The sequence below is a fragment of the Narcine bancroftii genome, chromosome 11 (assembly GCF_036971445.1).
Source record: "Narcine bancroftii isolate sNarBan1 chromosome 11, sNarBan1.hap1, whole genome shotgun sequence".
NCBI lineage: Eukaryota > Metazoa > Chordata > Chondrichthyes > Torpediniformes > Narcinidae > Narcine > Narcine bancroftii.
Genome location: NC_091479.1, coordinates 82,798,578 through 82,820,465, shown reverse-complemented (window position 1 = coordinate 82,820,465; position 21,888 = coordinate 82,798,578). Strand labels below are relative to the sequence as shown.

Here is a 21,888-nt window from a genome sequence, read left to right as displayed (position 1 = left end):
ATAACAACTAAAAAAAACAAAGAAATATATAGCAGCAAGATTCATAGCGCTACACAAAGTTCACTCTGGCACTGCCAGAGGTGATGGAATTAGATTCATAAACACTATGCTTAAGAGGTATTTATTTGGCATTGCAGTAACAAGGACTGTTGCTGCATCCGTGAATGGGAATTCTGGAGTGGAAAAATCGGATGGCATGGGCATTGTGAGCTAGAACCTGTTACTGTGCTGTACAACTCAACGACTTTATATAAACCATGGGTCTTGCCATCAATTTGCTGGGTTATAAGTAAATAAGTTACAAGGTGAGTTGTGATAAACCCAAGGCTCGCTAACAATGATTGACGAATATTGCTGAAACCAAGTAGAATATAAATTGTAAATGCCAAAAATGAAAAATTATATAATCAGGTATCGATTATATAATCCATCTGAAGCATAAGGAAAATAAAAAAATTGATACACAATGGTGCAACTGCAAAGTCACCAGATTGATAATTTAAGGCCTAGACTAATAATCCAGAAAATTGAGCCATGTATCACTCTGCACACAATCTAATCATAACCTTCAAAAAAAGGTTTTTGTAAAAGTCTGACTGCCTTTCACAGGAAGAGATCTGCCAAACTTGATCATGTTTTCTTTCTTTGGCTTGGCTTCGCGGACGAAGATTTATGGAGGTGGTAAAAGTCCACGTCAGCTGCAGGCTCGTTTGTGGCTGACAAGTCCGATGCGGGACAGGCAGACACGGTTGAAGCGGCTGCAGGGGAAAATTAGTTGGTTGGGGTTGGGTGTTGGGTTTTTCCTCCTTTGCCTTTTGTCAGTGAGGTGGGCTCTGCGGTCTTCTTCAAAGGAGGTTGCTGCCCGCCAAACTGTGAGGCGCCAAGGTGCACGGTTTGAGGCGTTATCAGCCCACTGGCGGTGGTCAATGTGGCAGGCACCAAGAGATTTCTTTAGGCAGTCCTTGTACCTTTTCTTTGGTGCACCTCTGTCACGGTGGCCAGTGGAGAGCTCGCCATATAACACGATCTTGGGAAGGCGATGGTCCTCCATTCTGGAGACGTGACCCATCCAGCGCAGCTGGATCTTCAGCAGCGTGGACTCGATGCTGTCATGTAATTGATCATGTAATTGATAATGAAATAGCCTAGAGGGACTCCCAGTTCTAGAAATAATTGTTGAAACTGGAATAGCCTAACACAAACACAATAAGAGCAGGAGTAGGCCCTTCAAGTCTGCCTACCATTTAATATGATCACAACTGACTTATGCTGGTCTTAACTCATCTGAAATGTCTCTGAATTTCTCTATTCCTTGATGTATCAAATATATATCCCCCTCCACTTTAAATACTCATAATAATCCAGCTTCTACTACCTGCTGGGGCTGATAACCAGAAATTCGTCAATTATTGTGAGAAGATATTTCTATGTATCTCTGTTCTAATTGACCAATCCCTTTTTAAGATTTTTATTGAAGTTTACAATAAATCAAAAATTAAACAATTCAATTATATATTGAAATACAAATTACAAGAAAAAAAGAAAAAAAATGTAAATTCAAAACCCCTACCACTATACAAGGTTGAGGGAAAAAAACTAACGTGGGTATCAAGTAGCGACAACCTGCAAACTGACAGCACATCATTGAAGCTTAAACAATCCTAAAACTTTAGATCAGTGGTTTTCCACCTTTAAGCAATCCCTTACTAATCACAGAGCACTTATGATATAGGAGTAGGTGAAAAAGTTTGAGAACTACTGCTTTATATTGTGGAAATGGTCCATAAAAGGTCCCTGTGTCTTTAGGAAATTAGTATTTGAATCTTTAATGTCATATCTACTTTTTTCTAAACTTAAATAAGATATATCATGTAAGCATTGTATATGTGGGCAGGAGGAGTGTTATTTTTCCATTTAATCAAAATTACAATCTGGCTATCAATGAAGTAAAACTGACCAATCCTTTATCTTAAAGTTATGACCCCTTGTTCAAGACTCTGACCGTAATAAAAGCATCCCACCACTTATCCTGACAAGCCCCTATAGGATCTTAAATGTTTGAATAAGGTCATTCTTTTAAACTCCAAAGAATGCAGGCACAAACTATTTAGTCTCTCTTGGTAGGACTACCCCCTCATTGCCGAAATTTGCATGGTAAATTTCCTTTGTACAATTTCCAATGTTATTATATTCTTTAGATTAGGGACCAACTCTGTACACATTATTCCAGGTGAGGCCTAACCAACACCCTAATATAACCAAACCTCTCGATTATTCAAATCCAAGCCTTTGCAATGAAAGCCCAAACAGTGTTTGCCCTCTTAACCACCTATTGAAACTGCTAGCTTTTTGAGATTCAAGCACTCGAACAGATTCCCTTTTACTTCATCACTTGCTCTGTCTCTTCATTTAGATAATAATCTGTCCTATGATTTCTCTTACTGAAGGTTCATGACTTCACATTTCTCAATATTAAACTCCTATTGCCAGTCTTTTGCACACTCAGTCAACTTACCTATATCCTGTTGCTGAATCACCATACCCTTATCACAACATGCTCTTCCACCTATTTTGATATTATCAGCAAATTTGTAATCCCTATATACTGTTCCTTCCTCCATCTAATTAATGTGAATAGCGAACAATTATGGACCAAAAAATTATCCCTGTCAGTTTAAATAGGATCAACTTAATCCTACTCTGTCTTCTACAAGACAGTTTTTAATCCATTCTAACACACTTCCTCGAATATCATGGACTTTTAATTATGCACCAGTCTCCTATATTGCATCTTGTCAAATAGTATTTGTAAACTAAATACACCATATCTACAGATGCTCCCTCTTACATCATCAAACAATTTGAGCAAATTTGTCAAGTATTACTTACTTTTCATAAAACCATGTTGTCTAGGTTATATTCAACTTTCCTAAATGATTAGTCATTTCTTCTCTGGTTATTGACTCTCGCACCTTGCTAATAATAGCTGTAAACTAACTGGCCTGTCACACTGAGATTCACATTGGCTATTTTCCAAAATTATGATACCTTCCTGGTGTTCAAAATGTAATGAAAAATTTCAACCAATGGGTCTCTGCAGATGCATTCCTTTAAAACCCTTGTATGAGGTCCATCAGGTCTTCGTAACTTCTTGGTCTTTAACTTCCTGAATTTCTCCAATACTTTTTCGCTTGTAATCGGGATTTTTGTAAATTCTACCCCCATGTGAAGACCAATGCAAATATTTATTCAATAATTCAGCCATTTCTTGGTATGATAAACTCAATTTTTAGAAACTCCATGTTTACCTTAGCTGCCTTCTACTTATTTAGGCTTTTACTGTTTGTCTTACCCAGATCGAGAGTTTTGTTTTGAAATTAATTTTCCCCTATAAGCTCATAATTTTCTGCTGTTAGATCCTGAAACCCTCCCAGTCTTCTGGTCTACCACTAACCATTTCCACTTTGTATATCTTATTCTTCAATGTAACATTATTCTTTACCTTCTTTTTAACCATAAATTGTGCCCCTTTTGCACGTAACCCCTCTTTTTGGACAAGACATGGGAAAGACACAGACTCAGAACAGATCCAAACTAAAGATCCATAATGTACCACCAAGGTAGGTAGTATCAGAGACGATGCGTTTCACATTAGCTCCTGTGTAAAAGGCTTACCCACCTTCCTGGGACGTCAGTGCTGTAATGCTGCAGCTCCCAACTCCTTTTGTATCAGGATGCCGGGTCCCTATGTAAAAGCTTACACCGAACCAGCTTTTCTTGGTTCAGTGCGAACGCTCTGATCCGACCAGGCTTTAAGCGTGAGTCATTGACATGCCAATTTATTGAGACATCAGTGTGAAAGCACCTATCCGTTCCAGTAGTGAGGTGAGGATTATTGTTTTTAAAGGCAGAATTTGACTGAACGTGGCATTAGCATTGAGGGAATTGCATACCAAGAACTGAAGTCAAACCTTGTTCAAAGGAAAATTGTCACCCCAGCCCCATAGCATCACTGCAGGAGTTCCTCAGATCAATGTCCTAAGCCTAACTGCCTTCAGTTGCTTCATCAATGACCTTCCTTTCATTGTAAAGTCAAAAGTGGAATGAACAAAGCTCAGTTCCATTTGCCGATCCTCAGCAACTAAAGCAACCTTCCCCTGTATGCAGCCAACCCAGATAATTTCAGCATGGGCTCATAAATGACAGGTAGTAATCATGCAACAAGGGTGTTAGGCAATAACATCTCCAATAAGAGAGAGGTTAATCTCCTACCCTTGATAGTCAATGGGCTCATAATTGCTGCATGGTCACCATCAATATATGAGAGTTCATCAATGACCAGAAATATAACTGGATCAAGTGCACAAATAAAGATAAAGCTAAAGGTTCCATTATTGTCGTGTAACATTACATTTAGAATGTTACATACATGAAATTCTTCAATTTTCATTACTATAAGACAGACAGTCATCACTTGTCCAGCACCTCTCACAGAAACCTACAGCCCCTAGTGTTCCTATGCGGTCACCCCTCCGGGCTTGAGCCTGCTTAGCTTCCGAGATCAGACAATCTCAGGCATATTCAGGCTATTTGGCTTCTATCTCGGGTGTATTCAGGCTATTAGGCACAAATACTGTGACTTCAAGAACAAGTCAGAGGCTCGATATCCTATGGTGAATCACTGACCTCCTGATATCCAAATATCTTCTAAAACCTATAATCCACAAATCTAGAGAGCAGGGAAAATTATTCATTTGGCATTGATGTGTGCAGCTCAAACAGCAGGTCAACAAGCTTGACACAGTCAAGGACAAAGCAAATCCTTGACTGGTACCTCAGCTACCATAAACATTAATTCCTTTCTGCATTTACTTGTTGAGACCATTCTGACAACAGTGTGCTTTCTAATATGTCACTTACGAACATAATCCTACAACATGCCACCAAAGAAGATGAGGGCAGGAGATGGATGAGAAGATTGATGCTAACATGGTTTCCTCCAAGTCACTCACAATATCGATGTGGAAATATGTTGCTGTTTCTTCATTGTCATCAGACCTAAATCCAAGAACTAATAGCTTCACCAGAAGGACTGTAGGAGTTCAAGAAGGCAGCTCACAGTTACCTACTCTGGTGCAATTAAAGATGTAATAATTCAATAATTCTTCAGGTCCCAATAAATCCATCATTTTTAAGATATTTTTTGATGTGGCATTATTTTGACGTGGTTCCTATGTACATTTACTGAGAAAACAATATAAGTACCGGTATGTAAAACATAATGCATTGTTTATAGGGGAGAAGTAGGTCAGAGCCAAACCAAAGTACATGCCAAGATCAACTCAACCTGCTTATCTCCTCATCATATCCATTCAGTCCTTCTTCAGAAGAATACCTGCCACCAAACTGTTTGTATTCGACAACGTTACGAAAAGTTCTTGGCTTCGCTAATTCTTGGAATAGGATCAAATCTGCTCTTCTTTTTCCTTTTGCGATTAATGATATCTGGAAAATATAAAAACAGCAGATGTCACAGTGTTTAATTTGTCATAAAAAAATAGAAGATCAGAAACAATGAGATTAATATTTAATTTAGCATTAAAATCAAGTTTTTGTATTTGCCCATTTTGGAAAGGCATTTCAATTCTAAATTCCCTATCTGAAATTTGTCGTTTTGAGCCCTTCAAAGTCTGACAAGAAAGAGGCACATCATCATACAAGCAGCTATTTCATAGCTAAATCCATGTGATCTGGCACATGATGATTACAGGAGGGCATAAAAATTTGTTAAAGATTTTTTATTCTTTGCCTTCAGCTTCATTATACTTTGAGTTAAAACCGTGACTCACAGGCCACATGCAGCTTTGACATATATGTGGCTCTCGCGGAAATATGTTGACTGGGTCAGGAATTGTAAGAGCCGGTGCTCATGATAGTTTTTATGGGCAAGGCTTATGATTGGACGATTGTGGTGGGTGCAGCTGTGTTGTGGGCAGTGAAATTAGCATAATACTATCCTCCAGAGCTCCCAACGCCCCGAATTCAGATTTGTCTAGGCTCCAGCCACCCGGCCACCAAATCTCCTAAAACCCCACCCACAGACTCTCACCTAGGCCCTGACCAAATGCCTTTCCAAGCTCCTGATGCTTCAACCGCAGACTCTCGCCTAGACCCTTGCTGGCCGCCCACCCATCCGAGCTCCTGACTTCCCTCCCATATGAGCTCCCAATATGCAGTCATATCAATATTTTTAAAATATTTGGTATGTATTTGTTTACTCTTTGATTAATGAAACTAATTCAAATTAGCTGTTTACAAACATGAATAACTATTGTTAAGTATATATATATTTCTTAATATTTGTATAAAATTTTATAACAAAATGTGCACATAAGAGTAAAAATGTGTATGTAATATGATTTCATGTCTTGTAGCTCTCAAATATTTGATGTTTATCGCATGTGGCTCTTACTTTATGAAAGTTTGGCCACCCCTGTGCTATGATATAAAATACTTCACCTGGCAAAATCTCCTTAGAAAATGTTAATTATTTTTGTTACAGTTCCTTATCAATGGACAGCTAACAGTGAGCAAATTTAAATCGCTGGAAATCACTATCTCAGAAGACTGTTCCTTGTCACAACATACTAACTTCATCATGATAAAAGCATATCTGCACCTCTACTTCCTCAGGAGTTTGCGGAGGTTCAGTATAATATCAGATACCTTGGCAAACTTCCACAGACGTGTAGTTGAAAGAGTGCTGACCTGCTGCATCACAGCCTGGCCTGGGGGTACCAATAAGCAGAAAGCCCTGCAAAAGGTAGTGGACAAGGCCCAGTATATTACAAGCAAATCTCCCCCATGATCAACAAAATATATGAGGAACGCTGCTGTTGAAGAGTAGTGTTACGAGCCCAGAGGACCCCAAAACCCAGCAGCAATAGATAATCACCAAGACCAATGGTTACTTAAAGAAAAGTTGCTTTTAATTATCTTTAAACATGAAAACAGGATCAAGCTTTATCTTATCACTATTAACTTAACTAACCTAACTTAACCCCCTTCTAATTCTAAGCACACATGTATGTAATGTGTATATAAGTTTAGAAAAGTTTTTTGATTCACAGTCCAATCTCACTTCTCATTCCTACAGGTTCACTGGTTGCGGGCAATTCTTAAACTGTGCACAGAATTTAACATTTATGAGGTTCACCAGGCTTTGGTGCTTGTAAGTTAAATGGTTACCTCTCAAGAAGGTTCTTTTCGATTTTCAGAGAGAGATTTGTTGTTCCTGGACACCCACAACTGATTCCTTTTTAATCAGCCACTTCAATATCTTGCCAAAGAAACTTGCCCCACGAGGGTTCATCAGGGTGCTAACCTCTTTCTTTCAGGTCATCACAGAGTTCCTTTTTGTTTCTCTTATTTCAAGTGAAACATTAGGCAGCCATTCTTCTCCTCTTGCATGAACCACAAGGGCTTTGACCATGCTGAATAAGCACTCACAACCCATCATCCAAATGGGGTTTTCCCACAAGCTTTCCAGCTTGTTCTGTTCCAGTCCCAGCTGCTGCCGCAGACTGTAAAACTGCAGAACTCATCTCTCTCTCTCTCTCTCTCTCACTCAGAGGAAAAGCCTGTTTTACTCTCTCTGCTTGAAAACCACATGACCCTCTTAGAACAGCAAGTTCCACTCCAGACAGCCTGTGGCTCCGACTGAGTTCTTTCATCTGTTTTAAAGTGTTTGTATGTGACCTACACTAAAAAGCCTGCCCCCAAGTGATCTCCAAAAAACATATCTATGAACTGTCACAGTAGCAGCAATCATCAAGAATCCACACCATCCAGGACATGTTCTCATTGCTGCCATCAGGAAGGAGATAATAGGTGCCATAAAACTCATTCCACAAGATTCAGGAACAGTTGCCACCCTCCACCATCAGACACGTAAACAACAGTCACAATCAAAGACTCATTTAAGACTCTTTGCACTGAATATACAAATACTGAATATTTATTTATTTTCTATATTTGCAAAGTTTGTTTACCTATCTATTTCTTCAGTACATTTTGCATTACTGCTAAGTTGACATTCTGCCTGGCCCATAGGAAAAAGAATCTCAGGGTTGTATGTGATGTCATGCATGTACTAGGACAATAAATTGAACTTTGATGTAACTGTTTAAAGCCTCGGGCTAATACAAACTTTTTGGTTGCTCACACCGATTGCAGAGAAATTTACCTTGAGGGTTAATATAAAAGGAGTAATAGGAGCAAACAACAACTTCTTCTACATTGTGAAATAGGTGGTTGTGTTGAAGAGAAAGTGAAAGTGGTGAGATTTTGGTACCCAAAAGCATTCTAATCTAAGTAGATGAGGGACAGTCCGCCATAAGACTCTTTAAATGTGCTCAGCTACAAATCAGCAGATTGTACATGAATATTTCTCTGGACTCCACAAAAATATTGTGGTCCACTAACTGCCTATCCATAATCCCTTTACTATTCTCCAGCCTGCTTTTCAGCCAAATATAAGTAGCCCCTTATACAATTACAGGGACCACCATTTAGCAGCCGTAACTTGCTTAATGGATTCAAATGAAATTGAATTTTGCAGCACGTTTCCAGGAAAAGATACAATCATTTGCACCTGTTTCAAACCTCATTTGAATTTTAATATTTCAAGAGGTACAGTTCAATACAAGAAAATATTGCACATGACCATACTAAGGGGTCTTCATTTTGCTTTTTTTTTAATTTTGAAGCTGTATTGGTTTCCATCTGCATAATCCAGCAACCTGAAAATACTTGTAAACTAAAATTTCACCAGTTTAAAATATATCTGGAATATGCATTTCCTGACCAATCTATTTTAAGAACAGCTATTGTATACTATATAATATTTATTCTAACATAATTTTCAACTTCTTTGAATCCATGGAAGTATGATTTGTGAATTGAATAATCTTTATTTTCTTTATAAAATGAAGGAACCATGAGAGAAATTATTAATGTTTTATCCCAAGACTTCTGAATTTGATTATCATTTTGCAGATAAATGTATCCACAATCATTGTTTTTAAAGATGGCCAATTGTATCAAAGATGTCAGGACTATTTACTGACAGCATGTAGAAGTCATTGGATGCTACATGAGGGAAAGTGATCATCTCAAACAGCCACATCATGGGTTAATGCATTTTTTGGGGAAAGATAAAACTGCTTTTGTAAATTGTTTGAGAAAGTCCTGTGCTTTGTTAATGAAAACTAAAATATTTATTTCTTTTAAAAGTCTACAATTTTACCTGCAATTATTGCAATAATCTTTTCAAGATTTAAGTATACCTCTTTTATTTTTACATTTGATTTTGTTAGTCTTCTTTATCCTTCCTTGTGCTATTTGCACTTTATTGCATTTTAATCTCTCACTTCCTTGAATAGTGTCTACTTTTCTTTTTAAATCGTTGAACAATCATGTGCCTTTGAAATTTGCTTTTCTAAATCCTAGTATAGTATATCAAGAATGAATGATGCATAAGCATAAGGTAGATTAATTTTGTCAAACCATTCAATTTTCCCCCAAGTAAAATTTGGATAAAATAGTACTCTAGCTGTGCAGCCTCTAGTTGTAAAAAAGTGGCAAGCAATTTAATTACCTGTGTGATGCAAAAATATTCTGGAACCACGTTGTGTGCATTCTGGGGGAAAAAACCTCATATGTCATCATGGAATCAGACAGCAAAGGGGCAATCCAGTTAGCCTATTGTGCCCATACCAGGTCATCAAAAGAGTTATTTACCTAGTCATCTCTCTAGCTCAGTGGTTCGCAACATTTTTCTTTCCATTCACATCCCACTATTGTTCCCTCTAAACTGCGTGCGCGCACACGACCAGCACCCAGAGGAACTAAATGTACACATGAAAGGTTAGTTACCTAAAATAAATCCTTAATTAATAATTATACTTCTTGAAAATTATCTCTTAGCTAACTCTGTTAACTAATTAGTCAGCTTTTCAAATACCACTTCAAATAAATCGTCTTTGGGTTCATTTCGAAGACAGGTTCCCTGAAGACGAGGTACAAGAATGGTCAGCTTTTGATTCAGTGCACACATACTTTTGTCACAGGAAAAAAAAATTTGCACAACATAAGTTTTTTTGCGCACACTGACTACTGCAAATTAGATAGAACCTTGCCTACCACCTGAAGTAATCCCTTATTAACCACAGAGCACCTCTGCCAACTTCAGGTGGTACGTGAATGAAAAAAAAGGTTGAGGACCACTGAAGACGAGCTGGTCTCATAATTTTGCAACTAGTTTTATAGTACTTAAATGCTATTATTTGATGGTAGAAGTAAAATACTTGTTTTTGAAAGTCAACCTTTATATGTCACTGAGATGTGGATTATTGTATTACCGACAATTACCTATTTAAAATGGTTTTGGGTGAACTCCTCTTCTCTCACCAGTAAAGGCAATTTTAGCTCTTATTACACAGATCATATGGTTGTGAAATATAATAATAAAATATTATGGTAAAACACAACTATCAGTATTCTATATCCATATTATTTGAATAAGTATTTGTGTCACTTAATGGACAGCTTAGGTGCATTTATACTGTAGCTACTGGTCTAGGAGCTGCACTTTGGGCTCCAGCCAAGTAAGCCTGTTTACACTGCTTGGCTCCTGCCTGGCTGAAACTTTAACCATCCTGTTTAGGAGAAAGCTCTGTAAATGCCTTAATGCACACAGGCACAGAGCTGTCTCTCAAAAATTAGAAACAACAAGTTTGCATTTAAACAGCACAAAATGTAAATGTTAAAAAAAGTGGAAGGGAATGAACGTCTGTCTGGCACTTAAATCAATGACAGATAAGCCCAGCCTGATAATGAGCCAGATTTAAAGTCCATGGTATATCAAGCCAAATACCACCACTTCCAGTTTAGTGACAGTGTGATGCAGCAGGGGAATTCTACTGCCATTACAAAAGGCAACCAAGATTGTTAGCCAATGGGAATTTTCTGACTATCTCTGAAGTGTATGTCAGGAACTGTATTTTTTTTCTTGCTTAACTTTTTGAATGAGGGATACCTTCGTTTCTCCACAATAAAACATAAAAGTTAAGAGACCATCTGATGCTTTGAATCTACCTTAACATTCCTTAGGATCATGGTTGATCAATATTTTCTTGCTTGATGACCATAATATCCAAAAATGTATCAATATCTTTTCTGAATGTTTGAGCCTCCAGGACCATCTATGATAGCATAATTTCCATACCCTAAGTGAAGAAATTACTGGGTCTGAAATGTTTTACCCTTTTTTGAGCATGTGACCTGCAGTTCTGGACTCCTAAACCAGGAGCAGCATCATCCCTGCCAAGTGCCACAGAAAGTTTGCAAATTTCAATACAATCACCTCTCATTCTTTCCATCTCAAGAAAATACAAAATCAATCTCTTTTCAAAAGGCACACCAACCATCCCAGGAACCAATCTGATTTTTTTTTTGGTTGCATTCCATCTATGCCAAGTATCTCCTTTCTTAGATAAAGAGACACAGGATCACACAAAATACATCAGATGTGAACTCATATCATTGCAGTTAGGCAATTTTACTCCAGTATTCAGATCCTCTAAAAACAAAGATCAAAGTACCATTTGGCTTCCAAATTGCTTCCTCTATCTGCACATTAGCTTTCAGTAAATATCAACGTTTCCCATTTTGTGACCATTTGAAAAATAGTCTGCTTTTTGTTTTATGACCTTACAATTTTCCACTTGATGCTACAATTCTCACCTGCTCATTTAGTGTGTGCACAGCTCCTTGAACCTTCTTTTCGTCCTCAACTTTCTACCTAGGTTTGTATCATAAGGCATTTGACACTCCCTCACCCCTATCACTGAATTATCCCAATGATTTGTAACAGAATTTGATTGTTACAGTGAACATGTTTTATTATGTTCTCTGTTCGTGGTCCCTGATGTAGTTCTAATCATGGATGAGAGGTGACTTAATGATGGTATATATTGGACTATGAGGGACTTGGACAGAGTGGACAGCCTGCACCTTTTTCCTGGGGCTAAAATAATAAACACCAGAGGACATCTGTTTAAGATGAGTGAAGGAAAGTTTAGGAAAAACATCAGAGGTACTTTTTTTAAAAACACAAAGAATGGTGGATGCGTGGAATGCATCACAGGGGACAGTGGTGGAGGCTGGTACAATAGGAACATGCAAAGGACTCTTAGATGTGCACATGGATGAAGAAAAATTGAGGGCTATAGATGTGAGGTTAGAAAAAATTAGATTGTTGCAGAGTAGGAGTATATAGATGGCACAACATTATCGGCTGAAGGGCCTATACTGTTCTGTAATGTTCTATCTCTACAACTCCATGTTTGTTCTCCATAGTCTATCATAGCTTTCCTAATTGAACCACTGATATGGTTGAGCAAATTACAGCCCGCCTGATATCTCCAGAAGGTTCAGGACAGCAAGAACATATGAAGAGGCTTGCCAGAAAACCTTTTAGGTAATAATGAATGCTGCTAATCAAGCAGTATTCTTTAATTTTGTCTGGATTTTACATGAAGTACTGAGATAAAAAATCCATGGACTCTAATATTCATATGAATACAATGTTGTTATTTTATAAGCTATCGGGTATATATGTAAAATAGGAAACAAATAATTAAAGTATTGATAATTGCAAGAGACAAAGTCCAAAGATGGAGGGAATTAAGTGAACTGGACTGTTTGTACAGTAATTGGAACTCCCATCACGACTGAGAATTCTTTAAATACGCCCTCTGCAGCCAAACCACTCATCTTTTAACATTTACTCGAGCTAACTGTTGGGAAGCGTGAATGATTCATATTGCACACGAAAATAATTGTCTACTTTTTTTCAGTTGGTGCAAACAATCTAGAAAGAGAGCCTTTTAAATTTGCATACCCCCCCCCCCAACTGCTGCTTGAGTTCCATAACAATCAAACTGTAAAATAAGCATGTTTTTCATTTTCGAAGAATACTGAAAAGATCGAGTTCCACATTGTGTAATACTTATTTTTAAACTCTGAAATTGCAGTGTGCCAGAAATGAAAAAGAGAACCTTAGGAAGCTGATTTTAGTTCTGCATATAAAACAGGGCGACCATCCAGAGTTTCTGTAGCAGAGCAAGTGCAGGGATGCTACTTTTGCCGTCGTTCCGGTATGAAATTCAATAACCCCCTCCTAATAGTCAAGTAGTTTGTTCAGAGCACAGAAATTGCATGCAACCGATAAGACCTAATGTCAAGAGTGTGTCTCTGCTACTCTCCTAGAATGGCAAAGATATCTTCAATTAGACCAGTTTCGTATGCCTCAATCCTGTCCAGCATTTTATTGACACAATTCGGCTGTGCAATTACTTTCCACATAAAAGGAAACACATTAAATTTCTGTGCCAACTAATGGAAAAAAATACACCGACAAATATTTATTGTGGGAAAATATTGGGAGGAAATAGAATAGTTTGAGTTTCTGAATAATGCAGATGCTTCATTATCGATTACTGATTCATCGTTTAAGGGACAGCTGATTTAACTTTTTATTTTAATTGGAATTGTGTTTTTTCCCAAAAGTACTTTCCTCAAAGGTTGCAGAGTAGTCGACACATTTGTAAATACTTATGTAACTGAAATTAGATCAATTTCACACAAAATGCCAAAACCTCAGCAACTCATTAAATAGAAGACGTAGGAAATGTAATCAGCAGTCCTCAGTTCAACTATTAGTCATGATTATTTTTTTTTGATCTCTCTGTTCAAGGGTTAACATTATGTTTACTTGGAACCATCGGTCAGGTAAGTATTTAATGGCTCGTCATCGAAATAATAATCCACTAAAAAGCGGGAATCGGGCTCTTTATTCATTCAACGGTTTGCGCCGTTAGTATTGGTTTCAACAAACATGAATTTGGTAAAAACCCAACGGTGGTGCCGTTTCACCTGTCATCTCATGTTGTGAAATGTTCTCGATTTGTTTCCAATTGCCAAGGAGCTGGCAGCCACTTCAATGGCAATGTTACTACTGGGCGGGGGTGGGGGGGGGTAGCAGCGGGAATTGGAACTTTCAAGAATAGACTTTTGGATTAATTGAAACTAAAATTGTCTTATTGAGTTAACAAAAGTGAAAATCCAGAAAAAAATGTGAGATTGTGTTGTTTCACATGTTCTAAAATCGACTGCAGATTCAGAATTATACAAGTTCCTAGATAATATTTGCATAAATATTTATTATTTAAAATAATCGTGGCATCCAATGCAGGACTTGGGCGTGACTCATGGAAAGATTGTTTAATTTGATGATATTTTTAATTCATTTAGCCAATGAACATAACTTTAACAGCTTTTACTGCTAAACATGATGTGCTTTTATTGCATTTATAAAACTGTATATATGTGTGTGTGTGTGTGTGTGTGGGGGGGGGGGGGGCGGGGGTATTCTGTTGAAATTCATATAGAACTGATATCAGTGAACATGTAAATTTTGCTGAGAATGTGAATTTATTTTCTTAATATATACTCCAGAAAAGAGAGAATGCAAATCATGATACTCAAAATGTTTATTGTACAATGGGAACAAAATAAAATTATACTTATTATATTCTTAATCTGAAACGGCTTTCACTTCTCCAGTTTTTTCCTCCACTTTAAAAATATGGCTTAAAATTAAAGAAAGAAACAAAGCCAGTAATTTATCTAAAACCTTGATTATATTAATAGAATGATTTTACACATGTTGTTTTGTCACTTTACAACTATTGGTTAAAAAAGTTGATAATAAGTAGCTGTGTGTCTTACATTTGAAGGAATCATGGTCACAAATGACACGTATTTGACCTCTAGGTACGTGGATTTTAACCCATTTATATTTAGCCGGTTCAGGAAATTAAAGATGGGAATGTGAACTAATTAATTCTTAAGTGTTTTGTACTAGTTGGCTGAGGTCCCATAATAGAATATACCTTACCTGAACCATTTTGTCTTTTGAATGAATTTCTCCCAACCTCATTCTAAAGTGTTTTAGCGATGATTCGACAGCAAATGAACAACTTCATCAAATCAGTCAATGTTTTTTGTCACTGTCATGGTGTGATAGTACAGATTCTATCACCAATGTGTACATGTACAGAGGGTAGTGTAGGATGACCACCGACTGGCAGGTCTTAAAGGATTGCTCCTAGCCAGACCAGGTCATTCTGGACTGGTCAACCTACATGTGATATGCTCCAGTCTTTTAGTTAATGAAATTGGAGAGCGCGTGGAAAGAACCAAGACTTGTTGATCCAAACCAAGGCTTTTATTAACTAAAAGACTGGAACACATCACATGTAGGTCGACCAGTCCAGAATGACCTGGTCTGGCTAGGAGCAATCCTTTAAGACCTGTCAGTCGGTGTGGCTACACTCTCAGCCAATCACAGTCATCCTCCACTACAATCCGTACATGTACACATTGGTGATAGAATCTGTACTATGGATTACATTTTTCCTCCATTGACCATCATATCCATTAAACCTTCTACCATCAAGCCTGGCATTCTTCACTTTTCAGGACGATTGTCTGAAATTTCATCCATACATCGGCCGTGTACGCACTCACGTTCTCTAATCCAGATTTTGCCAATTATGCACCTATTTTTCTCAATAATTTTGATGTAGTTTCAACATAATATTAATTTTGGCGTCTTTGAAGATCGGCATTTGGTTTTTGTAAAATATGCACGTGCAGGAAAAAATCTGTCAGACAAAAACTATATGATGTTGAAGCACAAAAATCTGTCCACACCGTGTTGAAGTAAAATGCACAAAGCTGGAGAAACTCAGCAGGTCAAACGGTGTCCTTTATGGAGCAAAGGTAAAAATACTGAAATTTCGGCTTGAGCCCTTCATCGAAACTGCGTGGGTGTGGGTTTTTTTTATGGGGAGCTGATAATATCCTGCAATTTGATGCCGATTTATTTACTTTTTAACCAATTTAGTCGATGTGTAATTTTGCAGTTAATGAACAGTAGTGGAAAGAACTTAGATCATAATCGACATAACTCTCTGATGAAGGCTCAAACTGTCTCTGCTTCTCTGTCGCAAGTTCTGTTTTAAAAATTAAACTACACTCCCCCCCGCCCGAGACCTTCCCGTCCAACAACCTATGATTACCTATGTGGAATTAGGGTTGATTTATAAAAGTGTCCTGTCACTCAATGTTTGCACTTTTTCGAATAATCAAACATTCTACAAACCTTTCAGAAGTGGTCAGAGATCGAAGATGATTTGGATGGAGGGTGGAGTGCAAATGAACATCCATTTGACTTGCTTTCAAATGAGAAAATTGTACTTGAAGTATGACATATAAATTTGCCAAAAACGTCAATGCAAAAGCTAGAATATTGTCACGTCCTTTGTAACAGATGCAGCTTTCTCCAACAAAGGCTAGAGTTTCAGCCAAAATAGCAAACTTTAACGGGCCTTGTGAAAACAAACATTTTTTGTTGGGTTATTGAAGCTGCTTGAGCGGTGTTAAACTTGGTTTTCACACCATAATAAAGTGCACAGCTGACCCTCAAGTTTTCCAACTTTGCAAAATAATATGCAAAGTGTGATTTTATTTTTCAGGAAAAATAGACTTTGTGAAGCCAACATTAGAATTTTTAAATGGATCAGACACTCGGTCTCCAACCTACCCTGCTTGCTTTCCCATTAATTATATCTGGGTGCACCCCACAATCACTGGTCTTCCTGCTTTGTTAGCCCCTACCCCCAACTTTGTTTTTGCTTTGCCTTTCTCCCTTCTAAAAATGACAGCGAACTACTTACCGGCGTCTCTGTTTCTCAATGACTTGGAGAAGTTTTTTTTTAAAAACACACTGGCAATTCGCTTAAAGTCACTAGCAGCGGCTGCAGTGAATGGGGTTGCCAGCGAGCTGGTGCAACCTGTCGCACTGCCACATCCCTGAACGATTCGGTTCGTGCTGCTCTCCTGGGAGGCTTATACTTTTATTCCCTCGCAACGCGTCTCTTATAAACTCTCGACTTTGAAAACGATCGACTTCTTCCGATCCGGCCGCACCGATGCCACGAACTGTGCGTCCAACAGACTCTGTGCTGGAGCTGTCGAACGGCACAATGTGCCATTCCGGTCTAACCGTTGCAAAGAAAAATGCAAAAGGGAGCTCCTTAACTTTTGGCGCAGTTTTAAAAGAAAAGACTTTGGAAAGCGGTTATTGACGTTTTCAATATGAATTCAAAAAGTTGGACAAACTACTTGCGCGCGCTTCGGGGCTCCGTGACGTGATTGACATACTTTTCTCCAATCCCATTCGGCCTCCTTCAACCGTTCCCCCCCTCCCTCCTCGCCTTCAGGGGCATTGGCCAATAGGACGGCCGCTTAGGGGCAGAGCACTTTGTCAGCGCCGAGCGGCACGCGCTGACGTGCATTCGGCTCCCTTTCCCATTGGCCAATTCCCGTGGCGAGCTTTTTCTTCTCGGGCCGTCGAGCTGTCAATCATGGACTCGAGCCCAGAGCCCGAATCCACTTCTCTGCTGTTTGTTACCACTTCCGCGATTCCTTTTTTTTGGTTTTGTTTGTTTTTTATTTTCGGATGCTTTTTTTTTTAAATATTTTAGAGCCCCATGTTTCTAGAAACCTATTTACTTACCTTACCTCAAAGGTTCTGAGATTGTTAAGCTTTGGAGGTTAACTACTGTCAGGCAAAATTGTCAACTCCATCCCACCTCCTCCCTAAAAATCACACCCTAGATGATGCATTTATACTTTCTTTTAAAATCCATAAGCTTCTGGATGTAAGGTAGGTCAATCATTTTATGAAAGGGTGGAATACTAAATATTTTATAATCCTTCAACACAGTTTGAGAAGTTATTAACATCCATACAAGTATTGAATGGGTTAAATATTGAAAGCATTCTCCATACCAAGCATCTTTCCTAATCATAGATGAAGCAGTAATCGTCAAAGTTAACTAGTTTATCATATGCAACATGTGAAACAGTTGCACCTGGCAAATAATACACTTCTACATTTTACATTTTCTTTATTTGTTTTCATGATGCGAAACAAAAGTCACCATCCTTTCACACGTTACAAAACAATCAAAAGAGAAATATAACCAATATTACCGCAGAGTACAAGTCTGGCTCAGGACGCTTTCTCTTTCAAGCATAGCCTTATATTATGACAGGCCAAAAAATTGAAGGGAAAATCTACATTAAAGCATTTACAAATGCACATGGAAATGCCACTTTGGCTTAACGGAAAATTATCTTCTAGAATCCAAAAAAAAAAAATTCTTTTAACATAAATAAGTTAGTATAATTTCTCAGTGTCTTTACAAAGTTATGTACACAGGTACATTAATTTTTTTTATTTTTTTTAAACATACAATACACTGGTATTGTAGCTTGGCAGTTATGAAACTGCATTGGAAAACTACACTGCTGCTATTCAAGTCATACATCTTCTAAACTCTGAACAAGTTTCCATCCTCCTCCATTTCCCCCCCCCCCACCAAATTGGTTTATGTGCTACAAAAAAAATCTATATACACAGGTAGTAAAATCAGCCAAGTGATAAGGAAGAACCTAATTGCACAGCGCTATATCCATTCTAAAATGGGCGGTTTAGTGTTCATTTGAGTTCAGTGCTTGGGCTCTCCTCACTGGGAGAGGTAACCATATGTGTCTCTGAGTAGGTCATCCTAGCTTCATCAAGCACTGCCATAGATGAACAAGGAAAAGAGGATCTTCATATCTGCAACAAAGAAAATACAAATTTTGGTCAAAATGGAGTGTATTTTTAACCATTTTTATTTCTTTGACACAGCCATGTTTTTCACTTTAAGCTGGCAAAAGGCAACCTGCGAGTGAATACTGCTAACAGTATTAGACTTCAGTATTGTACCTCATCACCAAGATTCTGTCATAACACATACAGAAGTGTTTCACCTTTGGAAAATTGAGATTGGTATGTCCACAAGAAATCCATTTCGGGTAGCATGGCAGAAGGGTATTGCAAAACACACCAAATCACATTTGACTGGGGAGTTGTAACTTTTCAATGGATTAATGCGTATTATCGGATTAGCAAAAATAGTTGGCATGATAATGTTCCAGGGCCCTTTTTTAAGTAAATTGAATTGCTCTCATTGTGGAATAATTGGAGGGGAAAGAAACAAGTTGCAGCATTTGGCAGCATCTACCTGTGACAATAGCAGCAATTTCGTGGACTTTAAGAAATTGGATGCGAATTTAATCAAGTAAAATACCAAACTGTATCAATTCAAAACAATTTGCAAATATTGCAGTATCGGTCACCAATTCAGACATATTATCTAAAAAAAAATCCATGCCAAGTGAAAGAAACTTGTGCTATCCTGACACTGACTAAAATAGCGTCTGCACAATTTGTCCATTGATTTGTGGATTTTATTTTCTAAGCACTGGTTTAACAATGGTCACAAGTGATGAGTGAATGTGGGCATATTATTCACTAAAACTACCATCAATTCAGTATATTATGACTAGCTATTTAAAGTTTCCTACTTCCCCACTCATACCCCTTGTACATTTAGTGTAAAGTGTAGCACTATATACGTGTTACCCAAAGCAGAAAAAAACCGTCCCAGACTGTAAAAGCATTGGGTAACATGCTTATTTCTGAGAAATATCGTTCTTTGCGTGTTTACCCAAGGTAACATTTTATGGCTGACGACCAGATTTAAAATATTTTATTTTCATAGTAGAGGTTGGGTTCTTGTGGTTTCAACTCACAACCTTGGTATCTTTCTTTTATTAAAACAATTGGGGAGTAAACTGTATATTATTAGGTAGAAAATTAAGTTAAATCACTACGAGTTTTTTGATAGTTCCGCAGGACGTTCGTGCACATTGTGATTTGAAAACCAGCTGGAAATAATCACCTGTGCATACGTGTCGTTTACGAACTAAAGAAATACCAGTGACATTGCAATCTCCTGTAATTTCAAATTCTCAACCTGTGACCATTGCGCCTATTGGTCAATGTAAGATGTTCCCCTAGCTTTCGCCTATTATACCTTAAACTTCAAACGTTTAAACCTTGACGAAGAGTCACCCACGAAAAACAGGGAGTAAATTGTTAAAAACTACCTTGTGACTTTTATGTTTGATGTCCACGAGAAATTGTTTTTTTCGGCGTCTTCTCTAATGTATCCAGACTAGGAGAATTTGCTGACCAGTCTGGCTCTCTCTTCGTATTGAATCTTTTTGCGTCTGGAATGCCACCTACAATGACAATAATGTTACAAATTGAAACCCTGAAATCAGGATGTCAATACATTTCGAGGTCATTTCTATTCTGACTTGCCCTGTGCCTTCCAGCATGAATCAACCACATCGCACAAGGAATCGTTAAAGCAAAACTTTCCTTCATTTTTCTAATAGAGGCCCCTGAAATTGCAGTGGCCCTTTTTCAAACGTATAGGAATTCAAGATTAACCTTAGATATGCCAAGAACTGTGGGGTCTTGAAGCAGGTTCGAGAGAACTAGAAGGAAACACTAGCTGGATGGGGGGGTTTTTTGTACGTGTCTAAAAAGGTCAGAAAGGTCCGTTTGAAAATGGATTCTGCAGCTTCTAACATCTTTGTCACTTACCGACTGACGCAGCTCGTTTTCGGGGACGACTGCATTGCTCTTTTGAGTCTGTGAAATGTTCAGTTGTCTCTTTAACCGGATCCTTTTGCTCTGGCTTCGTTATGTGCATGTCCCCTGAATTTCCTTGAACCAGAGTTCCTATGTAAACTATCGGATGGTTCCCGTTCATATCCACACTGCAATCCGCTGGTGACACTTGCTCCCTGGGAGAACGCCAGTAAAAATCAGGCACATCCTTACGATTCACGGCTTCCCATGTGTAATTGCCATCCAGCGGCTTGTCCCTTTCGAAGTCAAAATTCCACCTCCCCTTGTCCTGGTCGTGAATCTCCTTCCGTTTCTTCTGTAAATCCTGGTTTAACACATCGTGGTCGACAGGACCAAAAAGACTCCTGCAGGCAGAAGGTTTCGGGTGCCCTGTTGGCTGAGCTGCCATTATCTCCAGCGAAGGACTACCATTAGAAATGCGTACGTTTGACATTTTTTTTCCCCCCTTCGTATCCCCTCTCGCTGCAAACCGTCCGGAACCCAAGACAGTAGAAAGGCCACGCTGCACGATTTAGCAATGTCGTGCAATCCTTCCGAATGCTGCAAAGCACTGAACCAAAACAGAAACGCCAACAACCACCGGTTACAACGTATCTCGTCAAAACTGACTCTAGTAAGGCGGAAAAAAACTGGCTTTTTTTCAGTTACCCAATATGGCGAAGGAGGCTGACGAAGAGGAAACTGAGTGATGGACAGGGAATTTTAAAAAGGGAGCCCGGTGCAATTGGCCAGAGTGACGGGGCTCCTCCTAGGTTCCGCCCTCGTGTGCAGGGCTGGGACTCGAGAGAGCTCAGAGCTGGGAGCGACCTTGCTATGATCTGAAAGCGTTTTGTTTATTGACAAGCAATCCTCTCTCTCTCTCTCTCTCTCTCTCTTCACAACTCCCCTACCCTCCCGCCGTCAGAGGAGCGAGAGTGAGAGGCAGGCGCCGAGCGAAGTGTGGAAACCAGGGAAAGAGGAGTCAGCCCACAGCGCCATCGTCCAGACAACCAGAGCAAACACAGCCCTGTAATAATCCCCCACCTCACCAACCTGACATGTTGCACCATTGAGATGAACTGGCGAGACTTGCTCTGGAAGCTGGAGCATCATCTAGAAACACGGATTGTTCATGACCAATCTGCGACCTTCACAACAATAGG

General features: G+C 38.7%; 2 protein-coding genes across 11 annotated transcripts in view; both read right to left on the bottom strand.

The window, feature by feature from the left end:
• LOC138746048 (uncharacterized) overlaps positions 1-17,285 on the bottom strand; it is a 123,228-nt gene extending 105,943 nt beyond the window's left edge. For 5 of the 10 annotated variants that reach the window (XR_011346667.1, XR_011346666.1, XR_011346668.1 and 2 more), the window contains exons 1-2: positions 16,866-17,274; positions 5,348-5,505 (exon numbers count right to left, since the gene is read on the bottom strand). The gene's annotated coding sequence lies outside the window, so the exon portion shown is untranslated. The other 5 variants (XR_011346669.1, XR_011346664.1, XM_069903775.1 and 2 more) reach the window with 5 other exon arrangements.
• A 796-nt stretch (positions 17,286-18,081) lies between these two features.
• cdkn1bb (cyclin dependent kinase inhibitor 1Bb) lies at positions 18,082-21,524 on the bottom strand. The gene is made up of 3 exons (XM_069903758.1): positions 20,699-21,524; positions 20,194-20,328; positions 18,082-18,817 (listed from the first exon to the last, which is right to left on the bottom strand). The coding sequence occupies exons 1-2, from the start codon at positions 21,177-21,179 to the stop codon at positions 20,204-20,206; spliced, it is 606 nt and encodes a 201-aa protein (XP_069759859.1). The 5' UTR covers positions 21,180-21,524; the 3' UTR covers positions 18,082-18,817; positions 20,194-20,203.
• Between the last annotated feature and the right edge of the window lie 364 nt (positions 21,525-21,888).